General features: G+C 42.4%; 1 protein-coding gene across 1 annotated transcript; it reads left to right on the top strand.

Moving 5' to 3' along the window:
• The first annotated feature begins 5,072 nt into the window (after positions 1–5,072).
• On the top strand, positions 5,073–15,742 carry guca1d (guanylate cyclase activator 1d). The gene is made up of 4 exons (XM_020633411.2): positions 5,073–5,588; positions 11,782–11,931; positions 13,565–13,652; positions 15,116–15,742. Exons 1-4 carry the CDS (start codon positions 5,394–5,396, stop codon positions 15,238–15,240), a joined length of 558 nt encoding a protein of 185 aa, XP_020489067.1. The 5' UTR covers positions 5,073–5,393; the 3' UTR covers positions 15,241–15,742.
• The last annotated feature ends 3,234 nt before the right edge of the window (positions 15,743–18,976 follow it).

Below are 18,976 nucleotides of genomic sequence, written 5' to 3'. Positions count from 1 at the left end.
TCATCAAGGCGCTCCATTTAAACACTATAAACATACTAACTCAAGTAAAGGTCAATCAATCAATCCACTATTTAATCAACTATTGTCTCTATGATCTCTGCTTCACCAACGCTGCTCACACTCTGCTGCTGCTGGGAAAGCTTTGCCTCCAACCCCCCCAGCAACCAGCCGCCTCCTTTCTGCCTGAAGCCTTTGGTTCTACCTTGTGGGTAAAGTTCAGCACTGCACGTCCTGGAAACCTTTGTCGTGCTGCTCAGCCAACCCAGGGAGCATCCTTTGACCAGAGCCTTCAACGCTCCGCATAACTGTACCTCCATGTTTGCAATAAAACGGTTGAATAAAGACGAGAGTGTTTCTGACTGTAAATGATTTATAGAAAAACAATCTTATTGGATAAATTAATGAAGCACAAGATATCTAAAATATCTCCCAACCCTCAATGGGTATGGAACCAAAGTCGCCGGTTTGTGTCTGGTAGCTGGAGAGGTGCCAGTTCACTTCCTGAGCTATGCCTTTAGGCACTAGACCCCCTCCAACTCAGGAGCCCCCCCCCCCGACACCTATCCGTCAGTGCCACAGGATCATATGTGTGTCTGAACGATAGTGTCAAATGGATTCTTCTCCCTCTTGTCGTTGTCCACCCGTCCGAGTAATCTGAGGAGCAGAAGGATCCTGAGGAGGAAACCTGGCAGCTCCTCGCTGTGTGTAAATCTGTTTCTGGATAATCTGTTTGATCCTGTGATGCTGCCACATCCAGCCTCACCGCAGCCCCAAATAAAACAGATCAACAGGAGCAGGACGCCACTTTAGGAAACATTCAGGTGTACTACAGGGGATGTGAAGTAACACGACGAGAGCACAATGAACTTAACGGCTCATTACGGCACAGGAGAGAAGGCTTCAGGGCTGACACTGACCCACTGAGCTCCAAACACGATCCAACTGTCAAATCTCAGAGATCAGAGAGCGTGTATGCAGAAATAAAGGAGGGAAGAATAATAATAACTGAGAGTAGTTAGAGAGCATCTTTCAAAAAGAGAGTTAAAAAGAGCTTCACATGCCGTCAGAGAACAAACAAACGAGCATGAGACAGAATCAGACACCGACAGTGTGTTTAAAGACTTAAATCCTCAGAGATTCTGTGGTTGGAAAAAGCACAAACACAAAGAGTGAAAGAGGATGAGATCATGAACCACAAAAAAAACCCCAAACACATTTACAGCAAACATGCAGAAAATACATAAATGATGCAGTGAGAAACAGACAAACGATGAATGCCTAAAAGGAGCAGTATGTAACTCTGACTCCTAGTGTTTAAAATAGGTACTGCAGTCTAAATTCTAAATTATGAGCACGTTTCTGCTCGTGGAGCTTATTAGAAACATGCAGAGGCTTTTTAGGTCGGGTACAATCACTTCTATCTGAACCACTTCTCTTGGCTGCTTCCATCACTGCAACACCTGTTGACCTGATAACTGCTCTCATATCTGGCAAACCGAGGGACGTCCAAAACGGCCAGGTGGGATTGCCTTAAAACCGTCTCTGGTCCAAACAAATCCAGAGCATTCAGGACCAGAATCTAAAGTTAGAAGGAGGACATACTGGCTGCTGCATTGTTGTCAGAGAAGCCAGCACTTCAACATAGCATGTTTCCTTAATGTCTGATCATATAGTAAGCTCACTTTATCATTTCACTCACTACACATCTCACTTTGATAAAATTGATTTTGCCAATTGATATGTTTTTTTTCAATGTGAGTGAGGAGGAGGGGGTGATGACGTTCATATCCTATGACCGCTACGATCTCTGTGCTCTAATTAAACTACTGCATCATGTCTTCTCGACTTGTTTGTTCACACTGAATATTATGAACACAAACCACTGACATTAAGGCTGACATCATCGCTTCCTCCGCCCTTTCCCCCGTCATTCTTTTTTACGTCGTGACTTGATTCAGAGACAGCTGTGACTTCAATTATCAAGAAACATTCAGGAGTGCATGAAACAGCTTATAGTTGTTAAGATATTTGATTGTGATCCAAACAAGCTGATGTAACATGAACACGTTCTGGAGACGCTCATGATGTGGCCGAGTCGGCCTCATAGAGGACCTGCAAACATTTAGAGAAGATTAGAGTCTGAATGTGTGACGATGCTCCCTCTGATGAAAATGTTAAACTTCTCTCTCAGGATGAATCACTGGAACTGTTGGATCTAAAAAAAGCTGTGCGGTGATTTAACATGCTCATCAGATTAACAGAGCGGACAATGTTTCTGAGTAAAGCTGGTTCTGCTCTCAGGAGTTAGCAGAGTCTTTACAATCATCATCATTAGATCACTCACTTTTTAAATTAGCTGGGTTGGAAACAAACCAGCTGAACTTCATCTATGTTCTGATAGAATCCAAAGAATGTATTTACAATACCTGAAAAGTATTTTTAGTAAGATTGTGTTAGTCAGAGGTATGCAGGGGATGGAGCAGAGACAGGATAGGATAATACTTTTATCGATCCCCAGAGGGGAAATGCGGGCGTTGCAGCAGCACAGACAAGTAGAAGAAGGTCAAACAAAATACAAATTTAAACAGAATAGATTAGATAAAAATAAATAAAAATAAGGGGTATATACAAGTACAATATGTATGAACCCAGTAGATGGGACAGAGGCAGGAGTTGAGTGGAGGATAATTAGGAAACAGAGTCTACAATCTGGCGGAGTGGTGGGCCTTGAAAACGCCTCCAGACTACTGTCCAACATAGTAATAGTGTTCAACAGTAGTCTATAGTGTGACCTCCAGTCAGTGGTTATTCTGCAGTTCACCAGGCGAGTCTAAACTGGTTTCTGGTCTTGGAATGAGAAAGTAATCAACAGCCCAGCTGACGTCAAACTTGACTCTGACGAGAGATTCATTTAGATTTTCATGATTTAGAGAATCAACAAAGATAACTGGTGGTCTCTTTGTGTGGTCTCTGCTGTCCGTCATTTCGTCCTCTGACCTGATGCTTTGCATTGTGGGAAACGTTAGGTAGAGTCAACATTTCCAACAGTCTGTGTCAAGTCAAGGTCAATCAATCAATCCATTTTTATTCATGTAGCATGTAAAGAAGTCAAAGTGGCAAGGAATAACTTAAACTCACAATATGTCGAATTACTCTAGGGTAAGTGTACCCCCATTTGAGAAACACTGATGTAGATTATACTCAGATACATTAACTCGTCTGTAAACATATTCTCTTCCTTAAGTCGGTTTCACCCAGTCGTCTTTACTACATCCATGCAGAGTTCATCGGGGATAGGGAGTAGCAGAGAGAATTCCCATGATTCCCCGCTAGCCTTGACGCCATCTTTTATTATTATTATGTAGTATTGATTGAGAGCCCCCTTGCTGCAGAATCTACATATTGTATCTTTAACAGGCGGTAACCTTGAGCAGAACCAGAGTCAGGTTGAATGACCGTCTGCTGAGACTGTAACAACATTTATATTTTTATATTTTGTATTAAATTACACATATTTCCACCATTATTGGCATATAAACCGTCAGTCTGTATCATCTGTGGATGGAAAATTCTCTTCAGATTACTTTAGATAAATGATGATTTGCAGTTTCATTGAGCTCAAGTTAGCTCTACACTCCTGTCACACGGTGAGGAGTACAAACACTAAGAATAAAAGTCTGATCTGATTTTCAGGCAGGTAATTTGGCGGTGTCCTTAATAAGGTTAATCTATGTAGGGATCTTGGTTATAAAACCTGTACACAGGTGATATAAATGTTCTCTCCGGCCTATTTTTAGCTCATGGTGCAGCAGTCTGATGCTGTTGTAAGCAAACAGAAGAGAGTTACACAATTTGTGAAGAATACATTTATGGTTACCTGGAAACAGAACCGTGTCAAGAGTGGTGGGAAGGTGACATGCTCATCACACACTTAACCGAAACATAACCTGTCAGAAAGGAGCTTCCAAAACATAAACGGAGGAAGGTGTCAAATATAATCCTCACGGTTTTGAGTCAAATTAAACCAGTTCGTTTTGAGAATTACAAGAAACTGAAGTAGTGAGAAGAATTTGTGTAAACATAGAGAGACGATCCCCTCTAAATCCTGTTTATTAGATCAGCTTTTGTTTGTAAACATGGGAAGGTTCTTAAGATTTAAGTCGGATAGACGTACAGATACAGACAGAGCCTTCTGTCAGTAATCTGGGGTTATTTCATCTGTATATCTGCACCTCTTCTTGAAGTTTACGGATACTGACCGGACGTTGGGATAACACCAGAAAAGGAAATCATGGGGGCAGTGTGGAACAGTGTAGCCAACAAATCTATCCACAGCAGCAAAACACAACAAAGTGTGTACAAATAAAAAATCTATTTTCCAAAAAAAAAAAAAATAATCTGTCTCTCTGGGAGCTTTATTGGACTAACAGACCGTCCAACAAGTCTGAGCTCCACTTCTTGCAACCAGTCACATTAGAACTTTATTTTATTTACATGTTAGCAACAATTAGCTAATCTGAGTCTGTGAGAAACATACCTGGTTCCTCACTGGTCTTGGAGGTTTCCCCATGACCAAGTGGGGTAAAAAATCATTAAAAAGAAAATCATCTTCCTCAATAACAAAAAGGTCTCTGATCTGTTCTGTCACGTTACACACTTAATAACCTGAGAATCTGAAAAACAACAACTTCTAGTGTACTTAATTGTTTGCCACCACGATGATGTTGTAGCTTGATTTTTTTGCTGCTTTGTCAAGAAATTTAATGAAGCACCTACAAAACGTTTTGTACCTTTGAGTTATTTTGACCCAAAATGTTCCAGAACAGGGCCTAATTATCAGTATTACTCTTTACAGTCAGTCTCAGAGGAGGAGGAGGAGGAGAAGGAGGAGGAGGAGGTGCCTGATTGGGAGTCCCAGCAGGGAATCTCTACGTCTGAACTCTGACAACCAGGTGAGTCTGTTATATAACCCTCCTGTAGCGCGGGTGGTCTCTCTCTCCTCCCTGGGGCGCTTAAAGCCTCTTGGCTCGGCCTGTGGCAGCAGAACTCTACGGTAGGACGCTCTGATCTCATTAGGGAGTTATTTTAGGGGCTGTGTGCTTTTTCCTGCAGGACCTAAGAGGGTTAGAGAGTCCTGAGGTCTGCTTTTTGGCTGCAGACTCACTACAGGCTGGACGTGGGCCTGCTGGCCTTGTCTGCGAGGCCACGGATTTAAACTTTGAGACTATTTTGGACTCTTTTTGTCAGACGAGCTCAGCCCCCTGAAGTTCCTGCAGGTCTGTCGTTGGCATATTTGTTTTCTCTCCTTCAGCGTGAGGACAAACTCTCCGTCTGTTCATCTTTTGTTGAGGTTTTGCTTTTGGCGGCCTCGGTGCTCCACTCGGACCGCACCAATGGGGAACCACGGCTCGAACCTGGACGACATCCTGGCCGAGGACATGCACCACTGGTACAACAAGTTCATGAGGGAGTCTCCGTCAGGCCTCATCACGCTGTTCGAGCTGAAGGCCATTCTCGGACTGAAGGGCATGAGCGAAAACGCCAACAGTTACGTGGACCAGGTGTTCTTCACCTTCGACATGGACGGGGTCGGTCTCTCTCTCTCACTCACATTCACACACACACACACACACACACACACACACACACACACACACACACACACACACACACTCAATTAAAGCTATTTAGATAAGGAGAGAGCAAACTATCCTCTGTTTGATTTTGTTCTGGTTTTATGGAGCAGAGTCAGTCTGAGCCACAAAATCACAAATCAGGCCGGTAATTTCTGTCTGATAGCAGCTCAACAAAGATATTAGAAGGATTTGATCGGTCAGATAAGCATCAAAACTGTCGAAAAGTACAAAGGTCATTGACTGGTCATGAATACGATGTAAAGAAACATGAATAATTATATTAAATAAAGGTGTGAGTGTACAGATCAGTCAGAACAGGAGAGGTCGACACATACGAGCAGTTCCCTCCAATCGAATGACAGGATCAGAGAAGTTTTATTTTCAGGGGAAATGTGATTAAAACACCAGTTAATATATTAAGAGTTGTTCGAATGCAAGTTCAAATGAACAGTGTTTGTACTGTACTCGAGTATTTCTCTCTGTTACTTTAAACATTTTGTTTGGATGAAAGATGAGTGAAACGTTCAGATTGGACTTTAACGTTACGTAACATGACTGAATGTAGAAGAACATAGGGAAGTATTGGAGTAAACGTGTGAGTGCTTAAAAAAGAGAAATACTACATAACAAGGTTCATCTTATCAGAGGTCATCATAGCAGCTCTTCCAAGGAACTGCAAAGATTTAATCACAGTCACTGAGTCGTTGAGAAGAGGCTTTCAATGCTCTGACGGATCTTGACATATTTAACACCATAAACCTCAGAGAGGAGGCGCCGTGCAGGATGCCAAGACACAAAATAATAGATTTTCATGTTATTGATTTCCAGAGATTGGCCCGTTGATCGCTGATATGACAGTTTATGACATGGAGCGAGTCTCCTTCTGATCTTAAATCAAGGGCGCGACTTGAATGGACGCAGATTAATCAGTCAACTTGATACGATGAGGATTCAGGCTCATTCAAATGTCAACAGTCTCATTCTTGTTATGTGTTGAAATGAGGAAAAGGAGTTTCAGGTTTCATTGCTCCTGGAGGAGGATTTGTTTCTCGGGGAGCTGGTCTCTAGGATCTTTTGTCTGTAGGTGATTTAATCGAGTACAGTAGAGCTGCTTGTTGCTCTATGAATTATTGAAGAAGTCTTCATTGTCGTCTCCATAGCTGTGCTTTAATATTGTTTAATATGTTAAGAGAAAGTATTTGATGAACCGGTTTAGCTTCACGGTTCACCTGAGGATGTGACATGACCCTGATCTGTTTCTGTGGGATCCCTGATGAAGACTTTGACTGAACACAAGATGATTTTCAGATCTTAACCGATTTCAAAAACGTGGAGACCATAGATATGAGGACAGTTTAACCAATGTTTTACATTATAATCCCCTGAACGCACTCACGAGACGATTCAGACCTCACGAGATCTCACAGAAACTTACTTCCTGAAACTGACTTCAGGAGAAAAACAAACATGGAGGACGATGGTCGTGTTCAGTCGGCTGTGGGATAGAGTTATGGTTCGTCTTCATGAGACGTTATAAAGACTCTCGTCTTGTTGCCATAGTTACACAAGCTGCTCTCCTTCAATATTCCACTCGTCTCGGAGCTCACTTGTGTTTATGTCCGCTGCCATGTTTGTGAGCGGTTAAAGTGCTTGCTCTGCTCACTCTCATTGGCTGTTGCTGGTATTCTGTTAGAGGCAGCCGGATCTGGAATCATAATTATCAAACATGATATTTATGATTCCAGATTATGGAGGTCCAACTCGATCAGGAGCAGTGAAATAATCGTAGTGACACCAAACACCTGAGGATTATTTGGAAGAATAATCGGTTGTGACGAGAGGCCACGCGCTCCGATCTTTGAGGCGACAAATCTGTCCTTTAATGGTCTCCTGGTTTTTTCTTGTATCCAAAGAGCACCAGTCTCTGAAACTTAAATATGTGAAGGAACACTCCTCAGCCATTCCTCTTGATTTAAAGTCGCGTGAATGTGTTGGAGGACGATGCAGCAGGTCGATGATGCTTTGACCTTCTGCTCTTTGACTCAGGATTGATTCAAGGTCTGCATATGAAGGTCTGCATATCAAGGTCTGCATATGAAGGTCTGCATATCAAGGTCTGGATATGGTGGTCTTGATGTCGGGTCTAGATGTAAAGGTTTTGATTTAGTTAGATTTTTAGTAAAATGGGATCAAAGTTCTGTTGTCATGGCGACCCTTGCTCGGTGATGTTGCAGGTGTGAAATGTTTCGAGCTGAAGGTCCTGATCTTCAGTCTGTTATGAACAGAGCGAGTTTCTAGAATTTGCTGCTTGTTTAGTGGAGATATAACGTGTATAATATTCCATACTCAGTTTGGGTTCATGTACATTGTCTGTTTGATTCAGCGACACTGAAGAGTCCCTCCATCCATCCATCCATCTGTCCATCCATCCATCCATCCAGAAAGCTACAGACTCTTTAGAGTTCAGTGAGTGTGGAAAGATAACATGTGTGTCTGATTTTCATCACAGTTTGACGTCTGGAGGCATTTTCAGACCGCAGGAACTTTTTCATAGTTCTAGGAACTGTTGGAACCCTCCTCCACTTTTGTTTTAATTCCACACCGCAGGAACTAGCTCCTGCGAATGAAAACAGAAAAAAAGTCCCCATGATGTGCAGTTCTCAGAGAACTCCAAATAGTGGATAGTTCTTCCTCTAAAAGTCCCCAGAACTGTTTGTCTGAAAACACCTCATGTTTAACGACCTCTCACATTGGGGTTGTGCACGTTTTGCTCCTCTATAGAAACAATGATCTGTCTTTTAACTTGATTTTATTTTGCTGAGATTGATCTGCGTTTAAAGCTTTCAATCAGTTTTAATATTTGACCTCAGAATGACAGTACAGGCACGTCCTAAGTCGTCTGAAATATAGCATCTGTGAGCGCTGATGTAAGGGTTCATTGAAGGGTTAACGTCGTGGTGAAGTAAACGGTAACCCTTCAATCTTGGATTATAATCGAGTGTCTTGTTAACGAGCAGATTTGACTTTGGGTCTCGGTGCAGATCAAAGAGTGAAAATGAGGACAAAGATGGTGGACGCAGCACTCTCTCTCCATCTCTCTCTCTAATTGGCTTACAGAGTTTGCATGCGACGGTCTGATCCCTGTTGAGTGTTTATGGCGAGCTAAGTGGATTCAGAGCGAGCGCTGCAGTTCAGGGAGGATGTTCTGAGAAGAGAGCGAGCGGAAGGACATTTGGAGATCACCTGCTGGTCTATAACGATGGTTTTTATTAACCAGCTTCGATACAGAGTGCAACCAGTTCAGACAAACACTAACCGACCAGTTAACAACACGTCAAATCAATCAATCATCAAATCAATCAAACCGACGTATTAATCTGTCTCAGGAGCAATTGGTTTGGATGGGATCAGAGTGCACGGCGACAGACGGACAACAAATTAATTAGAGAAAAGCGATTAAACAGAGAACAGGATCTATAATTATCACCGATCGATAACACCAGAAGAGAACACTCTGAGTGTGTGAACGCATGAAAAATATGAATAATTATGATATTTAAGGCTCTGCAGTGACATGACATTCTTCAGCTTTCATATGAGGAAACATTGAAAAGATACGTGATTAAAATCTGCGTCACAACATGAAGCGTTCTGAAAGTTTCATTAGCTGTCGGTTTGGATGTTTATAGAGAGATTAAAAGACTTAACGACAAATTCTCTTCAATTAAACGTCATTTACAAGCAGCAAAAAAATGAAGCTGATGCTGAAGTGAAAAATCATGCAGTTCCTCGAGAGTCCACTAGAGGCTGTTTACAGAAGCACAGGAAGTCACATACACACAGCCTGTTTTTACAGCAGAGATTAACATGTTTACAGCCTGGTTCAAAAAACCAAATAGGTCTGGTGGGTGTGGTGTAACGGTTTCTCAGGAGTCTTAAAACCCACCTCAGCTCCAGCTCTCAGCCTGTCGTTAGGTTGACTGAAAGTTAGGCTGAGACAGCATTTCCAGCATGGAGACCCCCATCGATGGGACTCTTCCATGTTTGAAACAGGACGAGGACAAGGCTCTTTCAAAATAAAATCAAAGAAAACTGAAAATTAGCTGAGCAACAAAATTCAACAAATAGAAATATAAAACACATCGGCTGGTAGACCGAGTAAAGAGCCAACATCTGATTTTGTTCCATTTTTACTCTTTAATTCTTCAGTTTTATTTCTGTTCAATCTTTTATTCTTGAAAATTAGTTTGACGTGTCCTGATGTTTGACAAGTTTTCATATCTTCACTGCAGCTGTACCACAGATTGACTCCCTCTGTTGTGATACATGTGGGCTCTTATTGGTCCGTACTGCCGCGTTATTGAACATAACTCTTCCTCTGAGGTCGAATTTATGGAAACAACCTTTGGATTCTGTTCATGGGCTTTGTTGAATGTCTGTAGGATCTGCGTTTGTTTTGTACGTGCTCCTCACACTGCTTTGCATCGGGAAACTTTGGTTTACACTGTTATTCTGGGACATGGTTCTCACTCATGACTTGTGGACATGCATTAATGGAGTGATGTCAGAGGGGGGGTTACACACGGAGCACGTTAGGGTTGTTGGGGGTTCAGGTCTCCTTGAACCCTTGGGGACCCTCTGGTTCTCCAACCGAGTCCTTATAGATTGAGCTACTGAGCTATTGCTACTGAGCAACTACCCTAACGTGCTCCGTGTGTAACCCCCCCTTACCCAGCAGCTCTGTCTGTGTCGCCTTCATTTTCATATTTGATTGGTGTGTTTTTTTAACTCCATCCTTTTTGGAGTTTCTGGACCAATACTTTATTATAATTAGCAACGTTGCACCTTCAGGTCTGCACAGACTCATTTAAAAACGGCTCCATCTCCTTTCAGACGCTTATTCTTATTCCGGCTGATGATTTATTTATTGATGTTTTTATTAATCTTGTTAGTTGGACTTATGTCTTATGTGACCTGATTGGTGGAACCTCGAGCACTATCACGTCAGTCTGGTTTTAAATCATTTACATTCTCTCTAATGCATTGTTTCTTGTTACATCTGTTTTGTAATCTGTGCGTCATGATGGATGTCACTAGCTCGCTGGCTGCAAACAAATCTACCTACAGGTCCAAATGAAGTCACCTGAACCTGAACCTGTGCAGCTCAACAGTAGGTCTACTCTAATCTGCACAGGTCTAATTTAACTGTTTTAAGTCGTACATAGGACTCTATTGTTATCCTGAAGGGTTATAAACATTTACGCTTTGAATGTTGATCACTTTAGGGTTTCTTTAAATCTTCTTTCAGGTTAAAATATTAATATGGGGGGACGGGGGGGCAGCGGGGGTTGTAGGACAAAACAAATGTCTCATGAGTTTTTGTAAACTGATACCTGAGGCTTTGCATTCCCTCTTGATCAATAAGTATCTTTTATCCATCCGCCCCTCCATCAGTCCATCCGTCCACACATGCAGGTCGGCATGACAACATCAGAAAGGTTTTCAGGAGTTTTCTGCAAATGTGAAAGCAGTAAATGAGTCTAGACATGAATGATGCATTCAGGAAATTCCAGAGAACTGGAAACAGTATATTCACCTGTTATATAGAGTGGTGTTGATTCACGTTTCCATGGTCGACCAGCCAGAGTGCTAACGAACAGAACAGGAAGCTATGTATGTGACTTTGACAACTTTTGTGTTTTAAAACACCGTGGCTCAGTGGTAGAGTAGGTGGTCTCAGAATTTGAAGGTCGGGGGTTCGATCCCCAGCTCCTTTGATCACATGTCGATGTGTCCATGGGAAAGACACTTAACCCCGAATTGCTCCCCCTGCTTCATCTGCGGCGTTTGAATGTCTATGAATGGATGCGATAAAACTGACGGACTCTTTACAAAGCAGCCTCTAACGTCCTTTCCTTCTTCCAAACCTCCTACTTCTGGTGACTGAATGATGTTTCGCCATTCTCAGAGAGTAAAACTTTTAAGAATGAGGATTTTACGATGAAGCTGAGCAAACACTGCAGCCAGCTCTCCTACACATTTTCCTTCTATTAATACAGACTTAGTTTCCAAACTCAAATAAAAAGGCCTATTATCAAAGGCCAGCAGACTGATGATGTTCTTTGTCCCTGTTTCCTGTCTGCAGGACGGTTACATCGACTTTGTGGAGTACATCGCTGCCGTTAGTCTGATGCTGAAAGGCGAAATCAACCAGAAACTAAAGTGGTACTTCAAACTGTTCGACCAGGACGGCAATGGAAAGATCGACAGGGAGGAGCTGGAGACCATCTTCTCTGTAAGTCTCAACGAAACACAAAAGAAGAAAGAACAACGTGTTCTTATAAAACTTGTTTGTTTAAATCAGACGACACTTCTCCTTATCTAGACCTCAAAGCTTTTTACAACACGCTTCAGAGCTCATCTTTCTTTTCTCACTCACAAACACTCAGGAGTTAAAATCATTATTTCAGATAATGTCAGGTTCTGCCACAAATTAAAGCAAAGTATGGAGAAAACTTCAGTTTGTCCACCTTCAAAATAAAAGCACCACTATGTTATAATGTGTACAACAGGAAACTGAAATCCACAGAAGAGAGAATATTTAACGGATGGCGAGCGTGCAATCATGCTGACGTGATATCCAACGCTCTCCTTCTGTTAGGACGCGTGTTCGACTCAAACCAAAGAAAACGTTAGAAGAAGGTTATAGTGGAGGTCAATGTCAAAGCATGACTTTCCTGAAGTCACAACCTTTTAAAGAAACATAAAGGAATAAGTGGATCAGGAAAATTTTCTTGATTTATTCAACGTCAAAGTTTTTGGACTTGTCAGATACAAACATTTCCTCATTAATTTAACATTAACTGAGACTGTGAGCTGTGAAGAAAAAGATCAACTTAAGGTCATTGCTTTGTGATGGGTTCTAATGATAAGCATGAGACATCTTAGAGATATAAAGGTTTACAGAAGCTTCTCCTGCGGGTGAATCAGCATAGCTGAAGCTGCAGCTCTCTGAGAACTGGGCTGGATTAACTCTGAAATTAGACAAGTGTTAATCTCCTGAATGAGCTCAATCTAGAAGCTGACAGGAAGCTTCAGGAAGTGGGTCGACTGACTCCAACCCAGTTAGCCTGGCTGTGAAACCAGTCTGAAAGAGGAGAGAGAAACCAGTGTGCTGAGGAGAGGTAGACCCTCTGAGCATCTGACTCTGGAGGAATGTTTGATCTAAGAAATAACTGGAAAACTATTTTTAATTTAAGTACTATTAGAGCTAATCTCAGAACGTTATCGTAGGATAATCAGGCCGTAAATAAACATTAAAAGAGACGGATTCTAAATAAAGAGAACACAAAATTAAACTTTAATCCTGAATTAAAATAAAGCCCTGCCCCAAAGGTACAAACTTTATTTCCATAAAGTCCGACCTGGGCTGCACCACATTCACTAAATGCATCCAACAGAAAGCTTTCAGAGACTAGAACCTCCTAAACAACTGTTAAATGTGACCTTGAGATTCCCCTCAGATGATCAACGTTTGGTCAAAATGTTTAGTTATTCAAAGGAAGCACGTTATGGAACAGCTTACCTCTGAGTCAGGGAAGGCTCCAGCTCTGCCATTCTCAAGGGTCACCTGAAGCTGAGGCTCAGAACAAACCAGATCTGTGATCATGTCTAGAAAAAAAACATTTTTTAAATTATGCCTCCACAAACACCGCTAGTTATGCTAACCCTGTGCATTACGGGGTTAATAAACAGCTATGTATGCTAACCCTGTGCAATTTTTATACATGTATGTTTCCAAACCTAAATGTTGCCACTGTTTTTGTACATACAGTATTGATCTTTAGAACAGGAAAATTACTAAATATTTGATGTCTAGGTTATGTTGCCATGGTATCAGGTATCATTTTGCATGTCTCCCCCTGCAGGCCATCCAGGACATCACACGGAACAGAGACATTGATCCCGAGGAGATTGTCTCGCTCATATTTGAGAGGATCGACGTGAAGGGAGAAGGTAAAGCAAGATACGGCTGATAATAATGTTAATGCTACTTATGCTAAGGGTTCTGCTACAACTATGACTACCTTTAAACATAAACAGTACGAAGAGTAGGGCCATTCGAGGAAAATAGTCACCCCAAAAAACACTCTCATATTGTCAATTAAACCAACAGCTTGTAATGAACATTTTTGAGGCATTCAATGCTAAGGCTAACACTAGCGTAGCATTAGCTTTGCGTATAGTTTGTTGCTTATATATAACAAGTCAAGCAAAAGTCGGAAAAGCATCAGAGTTACTTTGAGATGGTCACAAACCAGCTTTCAATCTGCAGAATACTCTTGTATACTGTTCTTTATACACCAGAAACCCATTAGCTATCGTCTGAAAGATTGAGCCTCGGGGAGCAGCGGTCAATTTAATTGGGCTTCCAGTGTTGCTAGGGGATGTTTGGCGCTGGGAACTTCCGCTCCCGTGTCCTGGTCATTTAAAACCCAGCAAGCAACCCGAGATCAATAAAAAACTAAACGTGATCACATGATGGCAGATGAGTTCCAGGATTTATTTTCACCGCTTTTGCTCTCTACTTTAGCTGTTTTTACATACAGTGTGCGCTCCTGAAAATTTCCTGATTTGTCAGTTCACTCACTTCCCTCACAGTGTGAAGGTTCCCTATTGAACAACGGGAAAAAGAAAAGTAAAATGAACAATGTGAAAGTGGCAGACGAATCAACAGAGCAAGTATGACAGATTTTGTTTTTATATCAATGCGACGTGTGCATAATTTCAACAATAGCAGAAAAACATACTGGCAAACAAAAATCATGATGAAGCAGTTTCATTACGAGCACAGCGATCAATCTGGTCGTGTGCAGACAGTCTATGGCCGTGCAGGATATAAACTTCATCACTCCCGCCCATTCACAAACTTCAGGATGTTTTCAGGAGTTATGTGCCTGTGTGAAAACATCAACCGAGTGTCTTCCTGAATACAGAGCCGACTAAAACATGATTGGTTCTGCCAGTCATGTCCTGTACATACAGGCTCTGCTTTTATATGGAGATATCTTTATAGGGAATAATTGTTTTTTTTACTGAGCAAAACCTACAGAGGAAAACATGACCGACTGAAGGATGTACCTTTATCACTTAAAAGTAAAATCACAACATATGTACCTCTGGGGCTCCTGTAGACACAGATGCACCAAATCTCAGGTGTAAATTGGATCCTTTGTTGAAGTTGAAGATGCACACCACTTTATTCACAGAATAAATTAACCGTTATTCCGTTAACAGGAAAGTGTTATTGTGTTCAAGATCAGTTTTATGGTGCTGCTAACTCGGACTAACTGGTATCAGCAAATTAGTCCACAGGCCTTTAACATGCAAACTAAAAGACAGATGTCAAACAGTTCTAACCTCTCCATTTTCCATTTCACATTATAACCCCTCACTGTCTTTTCACCTGTGGCCCTCAGGTGAGTTGACCCTGGAGGAGTTCATCGAGGGAGCCAGAGATCATGAAGACATCATGGACATGTTGAAGAAAATGATGGACCTGACGCCGGTGTTAGTCATCATTGTGAATGGCCGGCTGGGATGACAAAACTGACGGAAGCAGGAACCCTCAAACCCCTAGCCCAACCAAAATAGAAAGACATTTTTTTTAAATTCGCCCTGTCAAACAAAGAGACAAGACCTTCTCCTCCCCGAGACAGTCTTCTTGGAGGCACGTGACATTCTGCGGTCAGAGCGAGGACACGGAAAACAACGGGTATTGAAAATGTAAAAACTGAACTTTGCAGAACTGTGATTGGCCGATGAGCCTCTGAGCGTTCGGCCAATCGGATTATTGACAAAGATATTCTTGATGAAGACTTTGATGATTCCGTTTCCAGCATACACCCCGAGGCTTCAGCAGCGTAACTTAATCCACCTTCAGAAATCTTTCTTTCACTTTAAGAAGCAACTAACAACACAATGATAGAGATGTTTGTCTAAAACCGTCCCTGCACAGAACTTGGTTTGAAATTCTAGAGATGGTTCTGGTGAGAAGAGATCATAGTCATCCAGGGTTGGGTGTCAAACCCTTAACCCTGAACACGCCTCTGGAACTTGAAGCTCTCTTTGTTTAAGTGTTTGTTTTGCTCGTCTTGTTCACACGTTATTACCCATGTAGAATGTATAGAAATCAAAGAAAAGGTCTCAAACTTTGGCAAAAGATTCTAATCCTAACGTTACTTATCTTGTGTCCTCAGCACGAGGTATCCAGTGTCCAAATGACCAATGCTGTCATTGAATTCATCACTCATTTCATTGACAGATTTGTATCGGGAGAAGATCGGGTATGTCACCCGATCTTCATGCTGGACTGAAGGAGGACATATGTCTCAGATTTAAGACTTGTAGAATATTAAGTGTCCGTATGAACTTTGGGTTCTTGGGGGTCTCTTCACAGAACTCAGGAGTCATGAGATTAAATCAAAAACATGATCTCTGGAGCCAAAGAGTGAGGGAGGCATTTTGATGGTTGGTACCTTCGAGGGAGAACTTAACAAGGTGATCTCTTTTATCCTACATTTTCCATCCATTGAGGCGAGGTCCAAGGTGCGACTCAAGCTGTTCCTGCAGCGAGTGCTACGACACTTTGATTTTTTTTTTTTTCTGTCACCTTCAGTTTGAATCTTTTCAAGCTTCTTGACAGTCGAGGAAAACAACACAGCAAGAAACTTAAGAGCCATGTAGGTGGAGTCGTTCTGATACCAGCTGTAGAAAAGCATCCATCCATCATTTCAGTTATCAGCGACCACGCCGGCCCAAACGCTGATCAGTGAGGAACAAAAGTCTTTCTTCTTCTACATAAAGGAAGCCGAAACAGAAATCTTAGATATTTGATGGCGGTCGCTCAGAAAGAAACTGTGCACTGATAGCTGAGACATGATGTTAGTCAAAGAGAGAACTCAGCAGTCAGTGTTTCCTAAACTCAGGTTTCACGGCTGATATTTAAAGCTCACCTGAGGAACTCGCGGCTTGTGTTGACTTTGGCGACCCCTGTGGACAAACTGTTTCACTTTCATGATTTTGTCCTGAACAGTTGAATGTCGTATTATTTCACAAAGAGGAGTCCAAAGATGGGGTAGTGTGTAAGTCAGAGATGAGGGTGGTCCATAGGGTGGGGGGGGCCGTGACTCTGAAGGCCCTGTCTCCATAGGTGCAGAGTCTGGTGTGTAGTATGGACATCAGGCCAGTGACTGAGGACCGGAGAGGTCTGTGGACTAGTGTGTGGGTATACGAGGTCCGAGAGGTACTGAGGGGCGAGGGCATGGAGGGGTTTATAACTGAAGACAAGTATTTTGTATTTGATCTGGGATCTAATCTGGAGCCAGTGGAGGTGGATGTGGGATTAGGGTTTGTGCTGACAGGGCTTGGGGCGGTTGAGGACTCCGTCTGCGTTGTTTTGGACACATTGGAGCCTGTCCAGGGCTTTGCTGGTTACCCCGGTTACGGGAGGTAATGAAGGCTTGGATGAGGGTTTCTGCTATGATCATCGCACCATCTGACACCGGTATCCCTCCAGCAGGGCTTTCACAAAACCGTTTATCTTCACCCTGATGGTCTTTGTAGGTCAAACCGACAGTAACTCATCGTTAGAGATTTAGTTTGAATCCAAAGAAAATCCTCAAGAAAGAGTTTTGCACTATTTGTCACAAGAGCAAAACAGAAGAACAAAAGTGTTCACACGCACAAAGTGCTCGGTTTGATTCCGCTTTATTCTCCATTTGTTTGGTTGCATGCTCTGGTGCATTAAGTCAGTGAGAGGCGTCTGTGAGAGCAGAGCATGCTGGGAGTCTGTTCTGCAGTGAGCTGGTCTTTTCTGTGAAACTCCTGATCCTCTTAATGCTGTCAAAGGTTGATCAGGCTGAGCCGTAATGGAGCAGATTTAGCTTCACCAGGACTGAAGGTATTAGTAAAGATGAGCTCAGCAGGCTTCAGGAGGGAGACCACCGACGTGGGGGGGGGGGCACCAAAGCCCACATTCTGGCAGTCCCCCGCAGAGCGCAGCCGTTTAATCCAGACTAAAATAACCTTCCCCAACCTGATTTATCAGCTCCTCTGGCATCAGGCCAAACCAGGTCAAACCAGGGCAGCCACAGCCAGGTGTGATTACTGTCTCACTAAAGAGAGGTGTCCTTCATGTGTGAAACCTTCAAACCGTCACTCATTCTGTTTGATTTTGTAAACTTCAGCAGAAACTCTGTTCTGAAGCTGGAACTGTGAGTGTGATATCTGATCTTAATGCAGGTTATTTCTCAGCGTTAGTTAACGTTAGCTTTGTGATTTTAACTTCACAGGAATGTACTGAATGATACGAGTGTTGAGAATATTTTTATTTTTATACGTCGATGTATGAGATGAAATCAGGAGGACGGAGGGGAACGTTTGAACATGTCTGTAGACTCAAGGGTTAATGCTAACTGCTAGTCGTACAGTCTGATCTGATCTGCAGGTTAGCATCAAAGCTAACAGCTCTTATAGTGCAATAGAAAGATTTTTACAGTGAAAATGTGTCCTGTAAAAACAAGTTCATTCTAACTGATCATGTTTGTGTTGCCTTATCAATAAAGTTTTTGAACAAACTTTGCGTCTCCATTAAAACATTTTTTAGTTTGTTTGTATTACCGGTAATACAATTTTTTAACCGACAGTCTTTACGAGCAGATTGTTCCAATCAAGAAGTGCAGAAACGAGACGCTCCGTTTCCCAAACTTCACAAAGGTTGTGATTTCATCCTTTACCCAGATATTCCACCTGATACGTGTGCACTGTGTGTCAGCTCCGCTCTGTTACTGCTCCGTGCTCCATCGTCAGTCAGCACCCACAGGCTGCGTTCTCAGAGCGCAACACGGGGCAGCACTGCCGGACAGATGGAGACGCGAGAACAAGGAGTTCCCTCTGTATTTATAGATTCAGAGATAATACGATGTATGTGTTATAAAACTCTTACAAACACAAACACACATTCAGTCGTTGTTCTGAACCGTCCAAACGGAGTGTTTTATTCAGAAAATAAACCGGTTGTTTTAATGTTGTTTGGATGTCTGACTTCCTGTCCTGCTCGATCTACTCTGTGGTAAATTGATGCTCCGTGCTCCGGCATCCTGCAGAAATAGAAGCCTTGTGTATCTGCTGCCAACGCCGGACTGGCGGAGCTGAGTATAAAGTATAATGGCCAGTAAGAAAAACCACAGTGTGGCGTTCATGCAAAACACTTCATCATCAAGAACAGGATTAAGACTCCTCTGGAGTCTGTGGTCGTAAGGTCTGTTTTAATGGTTTAT

The sequence above is a fragment of the Labrus bergylta genome, chromosome 14 (assembly GCF_963930695.1).
Source record: "Labrus bergylta chromosome 14, fLabBer1.1, whole genome shotgun sequence".
NCBI lineage: Eukaryota > Metazoa > Chordata > Actinopteri > Labriformes > Labridae > Labrus > Labrus bergylta.
This window is presented reverse-complemented; position numbering and strand designations above follow the sequence as displayed.

Excerpts from the sequence above, each read along its gene's own strand:
- guca1d (XM_020633411.2), top strand. The coding sequence starts at position 5,394 with ATGGGGAACCACGGCTCGAACCTGGACGACATCCTGGCCGAGGACATG. Across the intron at positions 5,589-11,781 it reads TCACCTTCGACATGGACGGG|GACGGTTACATCGACTTTGT; the intron begins GTCGGTCTCTCT and ends TCCTGTCTGCAG. Across the intron at positions 13,653-15,115 it reads GATCGACGTGAAGGGAGAAG|GTGAGTTGACCCTGGAGGAG; the intron begins GTAAAGCAAGAT and ends TGTGGCCCTCAG.